The sequence below is a fragment of the Carcharodon carcharias genome, chromosome 19, assembly GCF_017639515.1.
Source record: "Carcharodon carcharias isolate sCarCar2 chromosome 19, sCarCar2.pri, whole genome shotgun sequence".
Classification (NCBI taxonomy): Eukaryota; Metazoa; Chordata; class Chondrichthyes; order Lamniformes; family Lamnidae; genus Carcharodon; species Carcharodon carcharias.
The window spans coordinates 73,823,336-73,840,384 of record NC_054485.1 but is presented as its reverse complement, the minus strand read 5'-3'; the positions used below and the strand labels follow the sequence as shown (position 1 = coordinate 73,840,384).

Below are 17,049 nucleotides of genomic sequence, written 5' to 3'. Positions count from 1 at the left end.
ATGTCCGGGTTCCTGACAATGAAAGCATTGTGGGATGATCCAGTCTGAGTGACATTCACATGGAGTATTCTCAGATGGACATTACACACTACACGAAGGAGGGAAATTGCTTTCTGTTCAGGTAGCTCTATGAGTCTCCTCGTGTGACCTTCAATGCCATGTGAGTGTTATCAATCACTCCCAGCACCTTGGGGAAACAGCTATTCCATAAAACTCCAGTGACCTCTGCTGCTGTGCTCTGAGTGTTGTATTAAATTTAATGAAGGCATTTACTCTATGGAGTAATTTACTCTCCTCCTTCTCCTCTTCCTCTTCACTCCTCCTTTTTGACGCTGTCCTCTTCCTAATTCTCCACTTTCATTCTCATTCTCTCTCCTCCCATCTTTCCTCCTCTTCCTCTCTCTCCTCATCCAGTTTTATAAAGATGAGAGGGATACAGAGAAAGTTCAAAATTGTAAACTCTATCTAAAAGGAAAAAAGGAAGCAGATAAAACCATCTCAAACTAGTATAAACTCTTGGCCACAATCTGTGTCCTTGTGGCTGTTACATATTTGCCAAAGGGTTTTACAAAAGCAAACATTTGAAAGAATTGTGTGTGACCAATTGAAACAGTTTTATTTAAGGTTGGTACATTGTGATCTGATTGGCTTCATGATAAATGCAGTGGGTAAACATCTGCAGGATAATTTCTTCACTCGTTTTACAACATGTTTGTGTTTTAATAAACGTTGGATGGGGTTTGTACAGGGAGCCCTGAGTCTGAGGAATTATTCGTGTGGCCCTGACAACAACTTTAATCCATGTTCATGGAATGATCCATCTGGAGTTGGACTTGAACCCACAATCTTGTTCTCTGAGTCAGAGGGTTGTGGCTTCAAGTCCTACCCCAGGACTTGAGCACAAAAAGTCATGGCTGACACTCCAGTGCAGGACTGAGGGGCGGAAGAGATTACAGAGATAGGGAGGGGAGAGGCCTCACTAACACTAACACTGAGCGTTCCTGGGAAGAGTGGGTTATTCCTTAAGTTTTATTCCTGACAGACTATTAGAACTGTGCCTAAACAATAGAACTTTCATGAGTGAATGAAAGCAGAGTGGTTAATCAGCAGTACTGATTGAAGACAATCCCTTAAGATGTCCATTCCAGCTGACACCAGGGACTTTACCACCTTTCACAGCTTCAGGAACCCAGACACAAAGACAACATTGACACCTGCAGCTCTAACTAGTTACCACTTTAAATCGAATCAAACTTTCAGGCTGCCAGTTTACAAGGGGAAAAGCATTCTGTCCACAGCCTTGGGACTTAACCCTTTACAAACTGAATTTAGTACAACAGAAGTATTGTAAGTTATTGTCAGAGATAAAAACAAAAAACTGCGGATGCTGGAAATCCAAAACAAAAACAGAATTACCTGGAAAAACCCAGCAGGTCTGGCAGCATCGGTGGAGAAGAACTGCCACTGCTCTTCAAGAAATGCCTACTTCCTTGAAGAAGTTCTGTTCGTCTCTGCGACAAGATTTCCGTATCTCTCTTTTGCCTTGTTCACACATCTTTTGATGATCTGCTTCTATCACTGCTTTTGCCTACAACCACACCATCCCCCTCCACTTCTCTCCCCCCATCAAACACCCCCCCCCCAAACCCCCCCCAACCACCACCACCACCTTAAACCAGCTTATATTTCAACCCTTCCTGGGATTCACCTAGTTCTGTCGAAGGGTCATGAGGACTCGAAACGTCAACTCTTTTCTTCTCCGCCGATGCTGCCAGACCTGCTGAGTTTTTCCAGGTAATTCTGTTTTTGTTATAAGTTATTGTCAGCTGTGTTAGCGCTCTCATCTCAGAAGTTTCTGAAGAAGTTCTGAATAATTGTCATATTGGACTTGAAACGTTAACTGTGTTTTTCTCTCTCCACAGATTCTGCTGATTTTTCCAGCAATTAATGTTTTTATTTGAGTTCTTTCTGTTCAGAATTGAAGAGATCGAGAGTGGTTTGTAAATCTGTTGCAGAGTGGGCAACGACACTGCAGTCATCTGTAAATTGTAGACCATGTGTATCTATGGTGGTCAGTTTAGCTTTGGCATGGAGGCAACCGAGGTAAATGAGTTTCCCATCTAGATGGTATTTAATACTGACACCAGAGGGCAGTTGATCTTTGATAAGGTGAATAATCACTATAAGATAGATTGTAAATAGAATGGGCGATATCATACAGCCTTGCTTGACACCAGTCTGGATTTCCAAGGCTTCTGTTTCAGATCTCCCACTCAAGACAGTTGCAGTCATATCATCATGAAGCAATTGCAGGATTGTGATGAAGTTTCTTGGACATCCAAATCATTGGAGAACAATCCAGAGCCTCGCGATTTACTGAGTCAAATGCTTTGACCATGTCGACAAATGTAATGAAGAGTCCCTGGTGTTCTTCATATTTTTCTCAAATTTCTGTGGAAACAAAGACCATGTCAGAGGTTCCTCTGGAAGGTCTAAAGCCAAGTCAAAGTTCTGAGTGATGTCTTTATCACTCGATCCATGTGGGGGCCTGATGCCTGCTGGATAGATTGTCGACTTGTTCGATTGGTGATGAACATCCACCCAGCACCAAGACATCACAAGCCCCAAAAGTCCAAGGGGAAGAAGATCAATATCTCAACCCTAAAACAGCCTGACCAAAGAGAGGAATTCCAGGTGCAGCTCATGACCAATCTGGAAAATCTTCAGCCATCCGCTGTGGATCTGCTGGTGATTTAGGAGATCGAAAGATTGGATGAAGTCTGTCTCACAGATGATGCGTTTGAGAATGATTTGACACACACCTCACACGTAAATGGATTCTCTCCAGTGTGTATGCGTTGGTGCATGCCGAGCGACGAATACCGTGAGAATGATTTGTCACACACTTCACAGACGGATTTCTCCCCTGTGCAAATCATCTGCTGTCCCAGGATAAAGATGTCATGAAAGATTTATTGCAAACCTCACACTTGTAGGTTTAGTCCCCTGTATGGATCCTCTGATGGAGCAGGAGGTTCCATGACCGTGAGAATGATTTGTCGCACACCTCACACATGAAGCATTTCTCCCCTGTGTGAATCCTCTGGTGCCTGAGGAGATCAGAGGATTGGGTGAAAGCCATCTCACAAACCTCACACCTGAAGGGTTTCTCCCCTGTATGGATGCCCTGGTGCATCAGGAGCCTCGTAGATGTTGCAAAAGCTTTATCACAAACCTCACAACTGAAAGGTTTCTCCCCTGTGTGGATTGTCTGATGGACCAGGAGGTGCGATAACTGTGTAAAGGCTTTGCCACACACCTCGCATGTGAATGGTTTCTCCCCTGTGTGAATACGTTGGTGTTCGCAGAGTGTCGATGACCGTGAGAATGATTTGTCACACACCTTGCATGTGAACAGCTTCTTACCTGTGTGAGTGCACTGGTGTCTACGGAGGGATGATGAGGTTGACAATGATTTCTCACACACCTCGCATATGAACAGATTCTTGCCAGTGTGAATGCGTTGGTGTACACGGAGGGACGATGCGTTTGAGAATGATTTGACACACACCTCACACGTAAATGGATTCTCTCCAGTATGTATGCGTTTGTGCATGCGGAGCGACGAATACCGTGAGAATGATTTGTCACACACTTCACAGATGAATGGTTTCTCCCCTGTGTGAATGTGTTGGTGCATGAGGAGTTGCGATGACTTTGAGAAAGATTTGTGGCAAAACTTGCATGGGAACGGTTTCTCCCCTGTGTGAATGTGTTGGTGTACACGAAGGATCGATGACTGTGTGAATGATTTTCCGCACACTTCACATGTGTATGGTTTCTCCCCTGTGTGAATGCGCCTGTGAATCACCAGGCCAGAAGATTGTGCAAAGCACTTGTTACAAACCTCACACTTGAACGGCCTCTCCCCAGTGTGAATACGTCGATGTTGCACGAGTGTCGATGGCCGTGTGAAGGCTCGGTCACACACCTCACACTTGAATGGTTTCACTTCCATGTAGCTTTCCTAGTGTTACAGGTGGTCCAACAGTTGCATCTTCCCTTTTTTGAACCTGTGAAGTCCTTCTCACACACCTCACACTTGAACAGCCTCTCACCTGTAGGAAATAGTCAGTGGTTCATGAGGCTCGATGAATGATTGAAACTCTCACCACACTTGGAGCCACTCACACTTCTTCCCAGCCTCACCCTGACTGATTGCCCACAGCCGAACCTTCAGAAAGGTTGGTTCTGATGGAAGGTTCCACACCACTGACCAGTTTCAGATTTGATGATATGTCAAAGCTCCCCTGACCTGACCGATTTCCAAATGATGGTTTCACTGCCCAATCTGCTCTGTGTTGAGCAATGCTGTGAAGGGACTGGATATCTTCCCACAGTTGTGCAGTTGTTCCTTGGATGACGGTCAGGATCTGTCTGCAGTGTCTATCCTCTCTGTATTCTCTGGTGTAGTATGGTGTCCTTCTGTAAAACAGGAAAAGGAAACATGATTTCCTTCAATTCCTTCTGGTCAACTGCAGTGATACTCACTGAATCATATCAATCTAGAAACATCCCAGACTCCTTCATCACATCCCTGAGTATGACCCATCTCATTGGAAGGTGGGAAAGTCCTCAATATTAACTTCATGGAGTATCATGGCTTCAGCTCTTTTATGACCACAGCCGGTGTTAATTGTTGTGCAAACCAAATTCCAGAGGGAAACTTGGCTTATGAGCCGTAGCTTTATTTTTAATATTCCACAAATGAGAATAAGGTGTACTGATCTCAGCAGTAGGATTTCCAGTAATACTTTTGGGATTTTAAAAATTGAAAGTAAAAGTTTTATTAACAAAAATAAAAGAAAACTTAAGCACACAAGATTACTGTTACACAATTAAGATTAGTCTTACAAAAGATTCCCCAAAAAGACTCTCTACTTGGTCAGACCACAAGTAAATACCTCCAGGCAACACACCATGAGAGGTATTAACTATAAAAGAAATTCAGCAATACTACACAAGGCGAAATGCTGTAGCTTCAATAAAAGCATACCACATGACCTCTACCCTCATCCACTCTGCGGTGGAATCCACTTCAGAATAAAACTGCTTGTTGCAGCCCAAGATTTTTCTGGCTTGACTTGGTGTTTGATTCAAACTGCAACTCCTCCCAACCCAGAGATGACTGCTCCCAGTTCAGCTCCAGCTATCTCTAGCTAAACTCTCCTCAATTACTCTAAGATACTTTTCTTCCCCTTTCATCTCCAGTTCCATTGTTCTCACACCTCTTTGAAACTCAAATCCTTCCAAATATACAATATTTTATGTCTCTAACTTGTCTTTGTTTTTGAGCCAATAAAATATAATTTTGCCACTACTATTACCTATGGAACTCCTGTAAGATGCAAACATGCTTCTTTGCTTCTCTGACTCCCCTTTGATATTCAAACTGCCATGAAGCTATCATATTTTTCATTATACTATTGTGGGCTTATGTTGTCTGTGTGACTGATTAGACAGACTGCAGGGTTGAACTTATCAAAATTAGTTGGGTGTAAAAGGCAATTGAAATGCTAATGGATGAGGGCAGCATGTAGGGTGTGTATGAAATTTGCATTTTTAGATAAGGGGGAGAGTTGTTGGAATTTCAAAGGTGACATGATAAGGTTTTACGACTGGCACAATGAAAGATGGCAAGGTTATTACATTGATTTTTCCCAGAAGTACTGGCCATATTGACAACATGAAAGATTTTTATATTATGGGAAAAAGTAAATTTCCAAAGACATGTAGAACAATGTATTTTACAGATTAAAGATGAAGAAATGCATTTAAAGAAGGATGGAAGGCTATGTAGGGGGTGGCCGTGTAACATCTTGAAAGGTACACCTTGTAAAGCAGCCTTGGAGAAAAGCCTCTAGCCACTTTTTGCAGATGTCTGCTGTGTCCTGTAATTAAACATGTATGAAAAGCCTTTGGAATTCCACTGTTGAGTGGGTGCTGTGGTTACCTTGCTGGGTTGCTTATTTAAATTTAAAATCTATTTTTGGGCAGTTGCCTTAAACGGGGCGTGTAGTTGGGAGCCTGTTTAATTTTTAATTTTGGGAACTGTTAAGACTAAATAACCGTGTAACTGTAATCTTGTGTGTTTATTGTTTTGTTTTGTTTTCTTTTGTTAATAAATGTTTTAATTTACTTTTAAAAAGTCTCTGAAGGTGTTAGAGGGCTTGTTACTCCTGAATTCAGTGCATAAGCCTTCTCATAATAAATACAAATTACAAAACCATTGTGACAGCATGGCCTAGTTTCCCTTGTAGACTTGATCTGTCTGGCACATATCACCTGCCATGTCATAACAAAACTGGGGGCTCTTTGCAGGATTTTTGAAAATTCCTTGATTGGCTTGGAGTTGATGAATCTTAAGGCAATGAGTATGAGAAGCACATTGAACTCAGGAGTTAGTGTGAGAGAATTTAAAGTGTTAAGATTGCAAATATGGCTTTATCAATAGCTAAGACTTTTCTGGGAGTGGAATATATTTCTGATTGGTTTACAAAAATTAACTAAGGTTAAATTAACAGAATTGGCAGATAAGTTGCAGTTGAGGTTAACTGTAGACACAAAGAAAGCAGACATAATTGAAGTATTGGCACAGCATTTGAAATTGGAAGGGATACTAGAGAGACCAGGTTCTTTAGGGGGAGAGTCAGTTGAATTAGTTAAGATCCAATTGTAAATGAAGCAGCTTGAACATGAAAAGGAACTGAAAAAATTTGAGTTGGAGGGCAAAGAAAAGAAACAGGAAAAAGAGAGAGCGTTTCAAAGGGAAACGAAAATGAGAAAACTTGATCCTCAGAGGGAGAAATTAGCGATGAAGGAAAGAGAAAGGGGATATCAGCTTAAAAAACTGGAAGTTAAAAAAGAGATCTCAGAGGCGGAGGGAGGTTCTGAGGATGAAATGACCACTTCCAATCTAAAACCCAATGGGGATGTTTAAATTTGTGCAGGTACTTCTGAAGTTTGAGGAAAGGGATATATTGGCGTTCTTTATTTCATTTGAGAAGATAACTAAACAGATGAAATGTCCACAAGAAATCCGGTTACAGGTAGGTCGGTAGGTAGAGCTCGTGAGGTATAAGCATCACTGTCAGAAGAGATGTCACCGGATTATGAAACGATAAAAAAGGTTATTTTGAGTGCATATGAATTGGTTCCTGAGGCATACAGGCAGAAATTTACAGATATAAGGAAACAGCCTGGTCAGACTTATATTGAGTTTGAGAGAGTAAAACAAAGTAATTTTGACAGTTGTACGTGGGCATTAAAGGTAGAGACAACATATGCAGCTCTTGGAGAAGTAATTCTTTTGGAAGAATTTAAAGATTCAATTCCTTCGGTAGAGAGAACTCATGTGGAGTGTTAAAATGATAAGACAAGCAGCAGAGATCGCTGATGATTATGATGGATCTAAACTCATGGGGAGGTTAATTTAAAGAGTAAGTGAAAAACAGGTGAACTGATTGTTGGAGTAGTGGAAAAAATGCCCATTGCAGGGCTTCAATTTATTTTAGGTAATGATATAGCTGGGTCACAGATGTTGGTGGTACCTACTGTAGTCAAGCAGCCTGTGGAGGAGTTTTCAACAGATGTGTTGCAGGAAGAACAGCCTGGATTGTTTCCAGATTGTGTAGTAATGAGATCATAAACTCACATGTTGTAACCGGAAGAGGAAAAATGTAAAAGGCAGAGGAAAGATGCTGATATCCAATTAGCTGGATATCACCTGCCATGTCATAACAAAACAAACTCTCAACTTATCTAAAAATGCAAATCTTAGATCTAACCTATTTACTTGTACCTCAAACTTAACACCTCTATCCTTTTCATGTTTCAAACCCCCAGACAACCTGACTCCTATCTATCTCTTGCCCAGCTTAATTAAATCTCTCTCTCTCACACACACACACAACCTTCTTTCCAGAATAACACAATATTCCCCAAAAATATTTTTTAAAATAACATCTCTTCTCACAAGCTCAAACAAGTGCAAGGAAATTTACCACTCCTAACTGTTATGATCACAGTTGATATTACTACTGGCTCAGCCAGATTCCAGGGTGGAAACCGGCTTGATAGATCCTAACTTTTATTTTTTATTTAGAAACGTGGAGGGCGGCTACTGAACAGAGTCACGGGAGTCAGCTGATGAACTTTTAACAAAAGAATAAAACATTTATTCAACAAGAAAAGATGAACCATATTACAATACTCTTTTACCCATACCTATACCTTATATTCAGATTGTAAGGGTAGCACAAGCTACAAAAGCTATCTTATGCTGTCATGATCACAGTGAGTACATTGTCCTGTTATGAAGCTATCATATTTTTCATTATATTATTGTGGATTATTGTAAAGTAGGTTTATGGTTGTGAATGTGGATGGTTCTATGTGCGTAGATGATTTAATTGAATTAGAGTCAGATAGACTGCAAACTTGAACTTATCAAAAGGATAAAAGCAAAAAACTGCGGATGCTGGAAATCCAAAACAAAAATAGAAACAGAAATACCTGGAAAAAGTCAGCAGGTCTGGCAGCATTGGCGGAGGAGAGCACAGTTGACGTTTCTCGAAACATCAACTGTGCTCTCCTCCGCCGATGCTGTCAGACCTGCTGACTTTTTCCAGGTATTTCTGTTTCTTATCAAAAGGAGTTAGGTGTAAGAAGGGTATTTGAAATGCTAATGAGTAAACATGGATGAGGGCAGCATATAAGGTGTGAATAAAATTTGTATTTTTAGACAAGGGGAAAGGCTGTTGGACTTTCGAAGAAGATATGATACGATTTTATGATTGGCAAGATGAATAGGGCAAGGTTATTACATTGAGTTTTCCCAACAGTACTGACCATATTGACAACATGAAAGATTTTTATATTATGGAGAAAGTACATTTCCAAACACCTGTAGAACAATGGAATTTACAGATTAAAGATGGAGAAAACATGTAAAGAGGGATGGAAGGCTATGTGTGTGTGGCCATGTAAGACCAAAAGGTATGCCGTGTGAAACAGACGTGGGAAACAGCCTCTAGCTTCTTTTGCAGAAGTCTGCTGTGTCCAGTAACTAAAGTTGTGTTGAAAGCCTTTGGGATTCCATTGTCGAGTGGGTGCTGTGGTAACTTTGCTGGATTGCTTATTTAAATTTCAAATCTGTTTTGAGCTGTTGCCTTAAAGGGGGTGTGTAGTTTAATTAATTAAGAATTTTGGGAACTGTTAAGACTAAATAACTGTAATCTTGTGTGTGTTTATTTTGTTTTTTTTCTTTTGTTAATAAATGTTTTAATTTACCTTTAAAATCTCTAAAGGTGTTAGCGGACTTGTTACTTCTGAATTCAGTGCATAAGCCTCTGGTAATAATTAAAAATTGCAAAACTGTTGTGACAGGGTGGCCAAGTTTCCCTTTTGGATTTGGTCCACCTGGCATGTATCACCTGCCATATCATAATAGTCCATGTAAACCAATAGGCGACCTATGGTCAGACACCACAGTCTGAAACAAAGTGACAGATGCCACCTCAAACCGGCACTACAGATCTCTCATCAACTCCCCCCAGACGCTTGTCACACCATAAGCCAACCAGCTTCACTGAACTCTGTCTTTCACACGAGGGTTTCCAATCTCCACTGTCGAAGAACTTGCTTTGGAATCTTCTTCAAAACAATACCTTTTCTCAAATGCCTTCCACAAGGGTCTACCCCCAGGGTTTTGAACTCTCCTTCTGATATCCCTCTCTCCTGGATCACCACATGCATTCAAGCTTCCTTCCATGCGCTCTCAGACTTAGCTGTGCTGACAGAACACCACTTCTTTTTTTGCTCAAAGAGTTACAGACCCTCAGCTGTCTCCTTGGATCTTCTGGCTTCTCACAAGTCTATTTTGCTTCAACTTGGAGCTTTCTCCCTTTCAGCTCAGAGCCTTCCTGTCTGCTCCTTGCTTTAAGTTCCTCTTAACAGGAGATTCCTGTCCTTGTACTTTGACTTAACTGAAAGGTCTTCTTGGGCCACTCTCTTTTTCCTTTCGGACCTGCTTCCTGCAGTTACCTCTCCCAGTAGACAGCCAACAACTTGGTATCTCCCTCGAGATCTAGAACTCACTTGACATTCACTGTTACTTTATCTCTAGAGCAATTCATCTAAGATTCTTAGAGTTACTTTCCACAGCAGTCTGCCAGTATGTCAGCTAGAGAGATTAAACTACTGCATTCTACTACTTCATTCTTAACACACAGAATATAAATATAACTAACTTATACTATCTCTAGTTCCTAACACAACTGATGAATTACTATTTCGCCATGTTAGTCATCACTAGGGAAGTAGACTAAGGACACATCCCAAAACTGGGTATCCATGAGGTGCAGTGAGCCATCAGCAGCAGCAGAATTGTATTCCCCCACAATCTCACAGCCTGGCACAGCCCTCATTCCATGATCATCATCAGACCAGTAAATAGATATGTCAGGAGCATCAAAGATAAAAACAAAAAACTGCAGATGCTGGAAATCCAAAACAAAAACAAAATTACCTGGAAAAAAAGGATAGCACTCTCACCTCTGAGTCAGAAGGTTGTGGGGGAACCAAGTCCTATTCCAGGACTTGAGCAATGAGGCTGACACTCCAGTGCAATAGTGAGGGAATACTGCACTGTCAGAGGTGCTGTCTTTCAGATCTAATGTTAAACCAAAGCCCTTTCTGCTCTCTCGAAGGTGGGTCGAAAGGATCCCATGGCACTATTTTGAAGAATGGGGAAGTTATCCCTGGTGTCCTCATCAACATTAATCCCTCAGTCAACACAACTAAACAACATTAAGATAAAAGCAAAATAGATTATATGGTCATTATCACATTGCTGATTGTGGGAGCTTGCTCTGTGTACATTGGCTGTCACATTTCCTGCATTACAACAGTAATAACCCTTCAAAAGAAATTTAGTTCTGTAAAGTGCTTTGGCACATCTGGTGGTCATGAAAGGCTCGATATAAATGCAAGTCCTTGCTTCTTTTTCTATTCTGAAGAGGTTACAGGAGGTGGTGGGAGGTTTCGGAAGGATTTGAAAAGACAAAAGGAAACATCCAGATCCGAACACACAGACAGAACTACCATTCACAGTCCACAGGATAATAACCAGCTCCCAACACACACACAACTGAACAATAGGAAATCAGTAAGAGTCCTCAGATGCTCTGCACCTCCCAGATAATTACACCTCACCTTCTCATATTCAGTAATGACCCATCAACAAAACTCAGCCTGTAAATCAGAAGGGAAATGCTTCCAATAAACACACTCAATATCCAACACACAGTTCCAGTCAAACAGTTCAGCACAAAGCACCGAGTAAACAGCTATTTCAGCTGGCTCTTCTCACACAGCCTAAGGGGCATTTCCACACCTGATTCCCCACAGGATAGTCAGACTGCCTGAACGTTAGTGTGGATATTATGTGATGTAATTATTATAAATTCTGCCCCTTCACTCACCATCTCCTCACTTGGTGTTCAGTCCCTACAGGAAGTGAACCAGTTGTGGAAGAGGAAGAGGAGAGAATGGCCAGAGTGGGTGGGCTCTCTGATTGACGTCTCTCACAGCCAATCCAAATATTTCTGGAACAACGTGAGTTTCCGGAAGCTTGGGAAACTGACCAGTGAAATGGAGGCGACTTTGAGCAGCAGATCAGGTGGGGATTTAAACTTGTCATTGTCCCATCTGAATAAGACCTCACTTATTGCAGTTGCTGTCTCAGTTCCCCTGGTAAACATTTGACAGAGATTTCTCGTGTGAGAATAGCATTCTTCATTCTCAGAAGCTTTGAAACTGACAACATCAGTGTGGGATGTGTAGCCTCGGATGTGTTTAACACCAGATCAGAAGAGGATGACCGACAGCATCCAAGATCCAAGGCAGCGATGACGGGTAGTGCTGGGATCAGCACAATCACAGGAGAGAGGGATACCCAGAGAGAGGAATACAGGAGAGGAGAGAAGAAATTGACCCAGTGCTCGGGAGTAACTCAATAGTTCGGGGAGTGACTGTGTGACTTAGGAATTGAAATGCGGCTCAATGTGTGAGTATATGGCCCATGAGTTGATCACTCTCCTTCCCCGAATATGGGTCTGATGTCCGAGTTCCTGACAATGAAAGCATTGTGGGATGATCCAGTGTGAGTGATGTTCACATGGAGTATTCTCAGATGGACATTACACACTACATGAAGGAGGGGAATTGCTTTCTGTTCAGGTAGCTCTGTGAGTTTCCTCTGGTGACCTTCAATGCCATGTGAGTGTTATCAATCACTCCCAGCACCTTGGGAAAGCAGCTATTCCACAAAACTCCAGTGACCTCTGCTGCTGCCCTCTGAGTGTTGTATTAAATTTAATGAAGTCATTTACTCTTCGAAGTCATTTATTCTCCTTCTCCACCTCCTTTTCAAATCTTTCCACTTTCATTCTTCTACCCAACTCCCTTATTTCTCTCTTTCTCTTCCTCTCTCCTCCACCTTTCTCTCTGCTCATCCAGTATGATAAAGGTGAGAGGGATAGAGAGAAATTCATCATTTTAAACTCTACCATAAATGAAAAAACAAATCAGAAACTCCATACAATATTATTGAGATAATAATGTAACTATGATTGCCGTCATCATTCTCTAAGAACATCTGCTTTAGGATCAGGGGAAGGCCATTCAGCCCCTTGAGCCTGCTCTGCCATTTGATAAGATTATGACAGATCCGGTTATGGTGTCAACATCACTTTTATGTCTACCTCCATAACTCTTGACTCTCTTTTCTACCAAAAAATTTGTCCATAACAACAGAGAACTAAATGCTTTTAGATGATCCAGGTTTGTGAAAGTTGATATATAAATGCAAGTCTTTCTTTCTTTGGGAAACATTATCCTTCCTGTGAACTGTAAATTATAAACTCATTGATGGAGAAAGTATATCAGTCCACAGTGACACTGACCAATATATTGTGTACAGGACTCTTACGGTAGGCTCCTGAGTGTCTCAATGAATAGGAACACACCGTGTTGGCAAATCAGGCAGCTAGAGTTAAGCTAAGAAAATAATTTATTGAGTTATAAAAACAATACAGAAGACAAACACAATATTCAGCTCACACCAAACTTTGAGTCAATCAAAATAACAAAGCATTTGAAAATGACTCAAGATCTTTCCCAGAATATGAAATGAATCTTGGAAGAGTGTAAGGTGATTATATCACACTGTTATTACATCGAGGTTTGATGGGATAAGGGAACGCAGTTCTGTAGAGACTCACCGCACTCCCTCACCATATTCAGGATAGTAGTCCTCCCAGACAGGGGAGTACAAACATTCCCCATGGAATTAGTCAAACACCTATCACCTGAAGAGGATCTGTCTATAATTCACATCACCAACTAAAGCAGGATCTGATTCTACCCCATACCCACTCCTGAGAGCTGGCTCACTTTACTAACACACACACTCACATCAGGGGACACTCTCTCAGAATACTACAGACAGAAGTTTCTTTAAAATCCCTGTGCTTTAGTCTGGCTCCGAATTCTGATGGTCAAAAATGACACTGAGCTTTACTGGCACAGGATGGAGCTCGTTTCCATCATACAAACACATGCAGAATTGAAGAGATCGGGAGTTGTTTGCAGACCGGTTACAGAGTGGACAACGACACTGCAGTCAGTTGCAAATTGTAGATCATGTGTATCTTTGGTGGTCAGTTTAGTTTTGGCACAGAGGTGACCGAGGTAAATGAGTTCCCATCTAGATGGTATTTAATACTGACACCAGAGGACAGTTGATCTTTGATGAGGTGAATAGCCACTGTTAGGTGGATTGTAAATAGAATGGGGGCTATCACACAGCCTTGCTTGACACCAGTCTGGATTTTGAAGGCTTCTGTTTCAGATCTCCTACTCAAAACAGTTGCAGTCACATCATCATGAAGCAATTGCAGGATTGTGATGAAGTTTCTTGGATATCCAATCGTTGGAGCACAAAGCAGAGATGATAGAAATATATATGTGGTAGATGAGAAGCTGAAACCTTTCTAACCACCTGATTGCCTTCTTGGTCAAAGTGAGAGTCAATGAGTGACTTGTACCTGATGCTGCACTGAAAGGATGCTGAGTTTCTATGGGACAGGAGCTTCTATGCATATTGATGCCTTCATCAGTGATGTTTGATGATCTGGTCAAAGGTTAAAATGGCCTTGTTGAACCAATTGGACTGATGGTGGGAGAGGTTTGGGACAGACACTGCTGAGACAGACAATGCTTTAGAACGAAAGTTCCCCTGTGCGAGCACTGGAGGGTAAACAACAGACAACTCTCAGTGTAACGGAAGCAGGTGACCCGGCTCCAAGTCCGTGTGGAGACGTCGTTATATGGCGAGAGAGGAGTAGGTGAAACAATCCTGTCACATGTCACACTGAAAAGGTTTGTCTTCTGTGAGGGTTCACCTGATGTTCCAGGAGGTCTGACAACTGTGTGATGGCTTTATTACAGAACTTACACCGATAGGATTTCTCCCCTGTGTGTGTGTAGATGGACCAGGAGATACGCTGACTGTGTGAAAGCCTTGTTACACACCTCACACCTGAATGGTTTCCCATCAGTGTAGAGCTGCTAGTGTTCCAGTTGGATTGAAAGTGTCACAAAAGATTTCTCACAAACCTCACACATCAAGTGTTACTCCACTATATGGATCCTCTGATGGAGCAGGAGTTTCGATGACTGCAGGAACGATTTGTCACACACCTCACACCTGAATGGTTTTTCCCCTGTGTGAATGTGTTGGTGTCTGCGGAGGTTTGATGGCTCCGAGAATGGTTTGGCACAAACCTTGCATGTGAGTGGTTTATCCCCTGTGTGAATTCTCTGATGGAGCAGGAGTTTTGATGACTGTGAGAATGATTTGTCACACACCTCACATGTGAATGGTTTCTCCCCTGTGTGAATGCGTTGGTGTACACGCAGGTTCGATGACCGTGAGAATGACTTGTCACACACCTCGCACGTGAATGGTTTCTCGCCTGTGTGAATCCTCTGGTGTGTTAGGAGATCGGAGAAATAGGTGAATGCAGTCTCACAAACTTCACACCTGAAGGGTTTCTCTCCTGTGTGAATGCGTTGGTGTGCATGGAGTGCTGACGACCACGAGAATGATTTGTTGCATACCTCACAAGTGAATGGTTTCTCCCCTGTGTGAATGCGTTGATGTGCACAGAGGGCCGATGAGTCCGAGAAGGATTTATTACACAGCTCACATGTGAACGGTTTCTCACCTGTATGAATACGCTGGTGTGCACGGAGGGCTGATGACCAGGAGTATGATTTATCACACAGCTCACACGTGAATGGTTTTTCCCCGGTGTGAATGCGTTTGTGTGCAATGAGGTTTGATGACCGTGAAAATAATTTATTACATATCTTGCATGTAAATGGTTTCTCCCCGGTGTGAATGCGTTTGTGTGCGCGGAGGATTGCTAAGTCTGAGAATGATTTGTTGCACACCTCGCACACAAATGGTTTCTCTCCAGTGTGATTACGTTGGTGTATACGGAGGGCTGATGAGGCCGAGAATGATTTGTTGCACAACTTGCACATGAATGGTTTCTTCCCTGTGTGAATGTACTGGTGTTTGCGGAGTGTGGTTGACCGTGAGAATGATTTGTTGCATACCTCACACATGAAGGGTTTCTCCCCTGTGTGAATGCGTTGGTGTACTCGAAGGGTTGATGAGGCTGAGAACGATTTGTTGCACATTTGGCACATGAATGGTTTCTCTCCAATGTGAATACGTTCGTGTGCATGGAGGCTCGATGACCGTGAGAAAGACTTGCTGCAAACCTCGCATGTGAATGGTTTCTCCCCTGTGTGAATCCTCTTGTGGATCAGGAGATCGGAGGAGTGGATGAAAGCCACCTCACAAACATCACACCTGAATGGTTTCTCCCCTGTGTGAATGCGTTGGTGTGCGCTGAGGGCAGATAAACATAAGAATGATTTGTCACACACCTCACACTTAAATGGCTTCAGGCTGGTGTGAATGCGTTTATGTCTGCGGAAGCTTGATGACCCCGAAAATGATTTGTCACACACCTCGCACGCGAACGGTTTCTCTTGTTTGTGAATGCGTTGGTGTGTTCGGAGGGACGATGAGTTTGAGAATGATTTGTCACACACCCCACACTTGAACAGTTTCTCCCCAGTGTGAATGTGTTGTTGATTCTTGAACGTCGATGACTGTGCGAAGACTTGTCCGCAAACTTCAAATTTGAATTGTTTCTCATCCATGTGGCTGTCCTTGTGCTCCTGGTGGGACAACAGATCCACCTTGTCTGTTAGGAGATCTTATGAGCCTATGGAGCCCTCCTAACACACTTCACCTTTGAACAGCCTTTCACCTGCAGGAATGAGTCAGTGGTTCATGAGGCTCGATGAATGAATGAAGCTCTCACCACACTTGGAGCCACTCACACTTCTTCCCAGCCTTACCCTGACCGATCACCCACAGCTGAACCTTCGGAAAGGTTGATTCTGATGGAAGGTTCCACACCACTGACCAGTTTCAGATCTGATGATATGTCAAGGCTCCCCTGACCCGACCGATTTCCAGGTGATGGTTTCACTGCCCAACCTTCTCTGTGTTGAGCAATGCTGTGAAGGGACTGGATGTCTTCCCACAGTTGTGCAGTTCTTCCATGGGTGATGGTCAGGATCTATCTGTGGTGTCTATCCTCTCTGTATTCTCTGGTGTAGTACGGTGCAATCCTTCTGTAAAACAGGAAAAGGAATCATGATTTCCTCCAACTTGCTCTCTTCCTTTGCTGAAGGGGCTGACTCCTCAGTTAGAGACTGTTCCACAGTGAGTGCCTGTCTGCTATTCCCCTGTGTGGGGGATCAGATACAAGTCCTTTCTTTTTCTCACTTGACTGTCACACACCCTCTGTTTCCAGCAGGGACACTGTATAGTGACCAGGA

General features: G+C 42.5%; 2 protein-coding genes across 2 annotated transcripts in view; both read right to left on the bottom strand.

Annotated features, from left to right (window-relative positions):
• Positions 1-1,931: 1,931 nt before the first annotated feature.
• LOC121291929 (zinc finger protein 271-like) lies at positions 1,932-11,587 on the bottom strand. The gene is made up of 2 exons (XM_041213611.1): positions 11,544-11,587; positions 1,932-4,485 (listed from the first exon to the last, which is right to left on the bottom strand). The coding sequence occupies exon 2, from the start codon at positions 4,016-4,018 to the stop codon at positions 2,999-3,001; it is 1,020 nt and encodes a 339-aa protein (XP_041069545.1). The 5' UTR covers positions 4,019-4,485; positions 11,544-11,587; the 3' UTR covers positions 1,932-2,998.
• Positions 11,588-13,120: 1,533 nt separating this feature from the next.
• LOC121291937 (zinc finger protein 91-like) overlaps positions 13,121-17,049 on the bottom strand; it is a 299,051-nt gene continuing 295,122 nt past the window's right edge. Inside the window, exon 3 of the mRNA XM_041213621.1 lies at positions 13,121-16,284. Coding sequence (XP_041069555.1) covers positions 14,755-16,284 — 1,530 coding nt within the window. The 3' untranslated portion in view covers positions 13,121-14,754. The remainder of the gene's footprint in view (positions 16,285-17,049) is intronic.

Bases quoted from the DNA above. Each gene is read 5' to 3' on its own strand.
- LOC121291929 (XM_041213611.1), bottom strand. From the start codon at position 4,018: ATGGAAGTGAAACCATTCAAGTGTGAGGTGTGTGACCGAGCCTTCACA.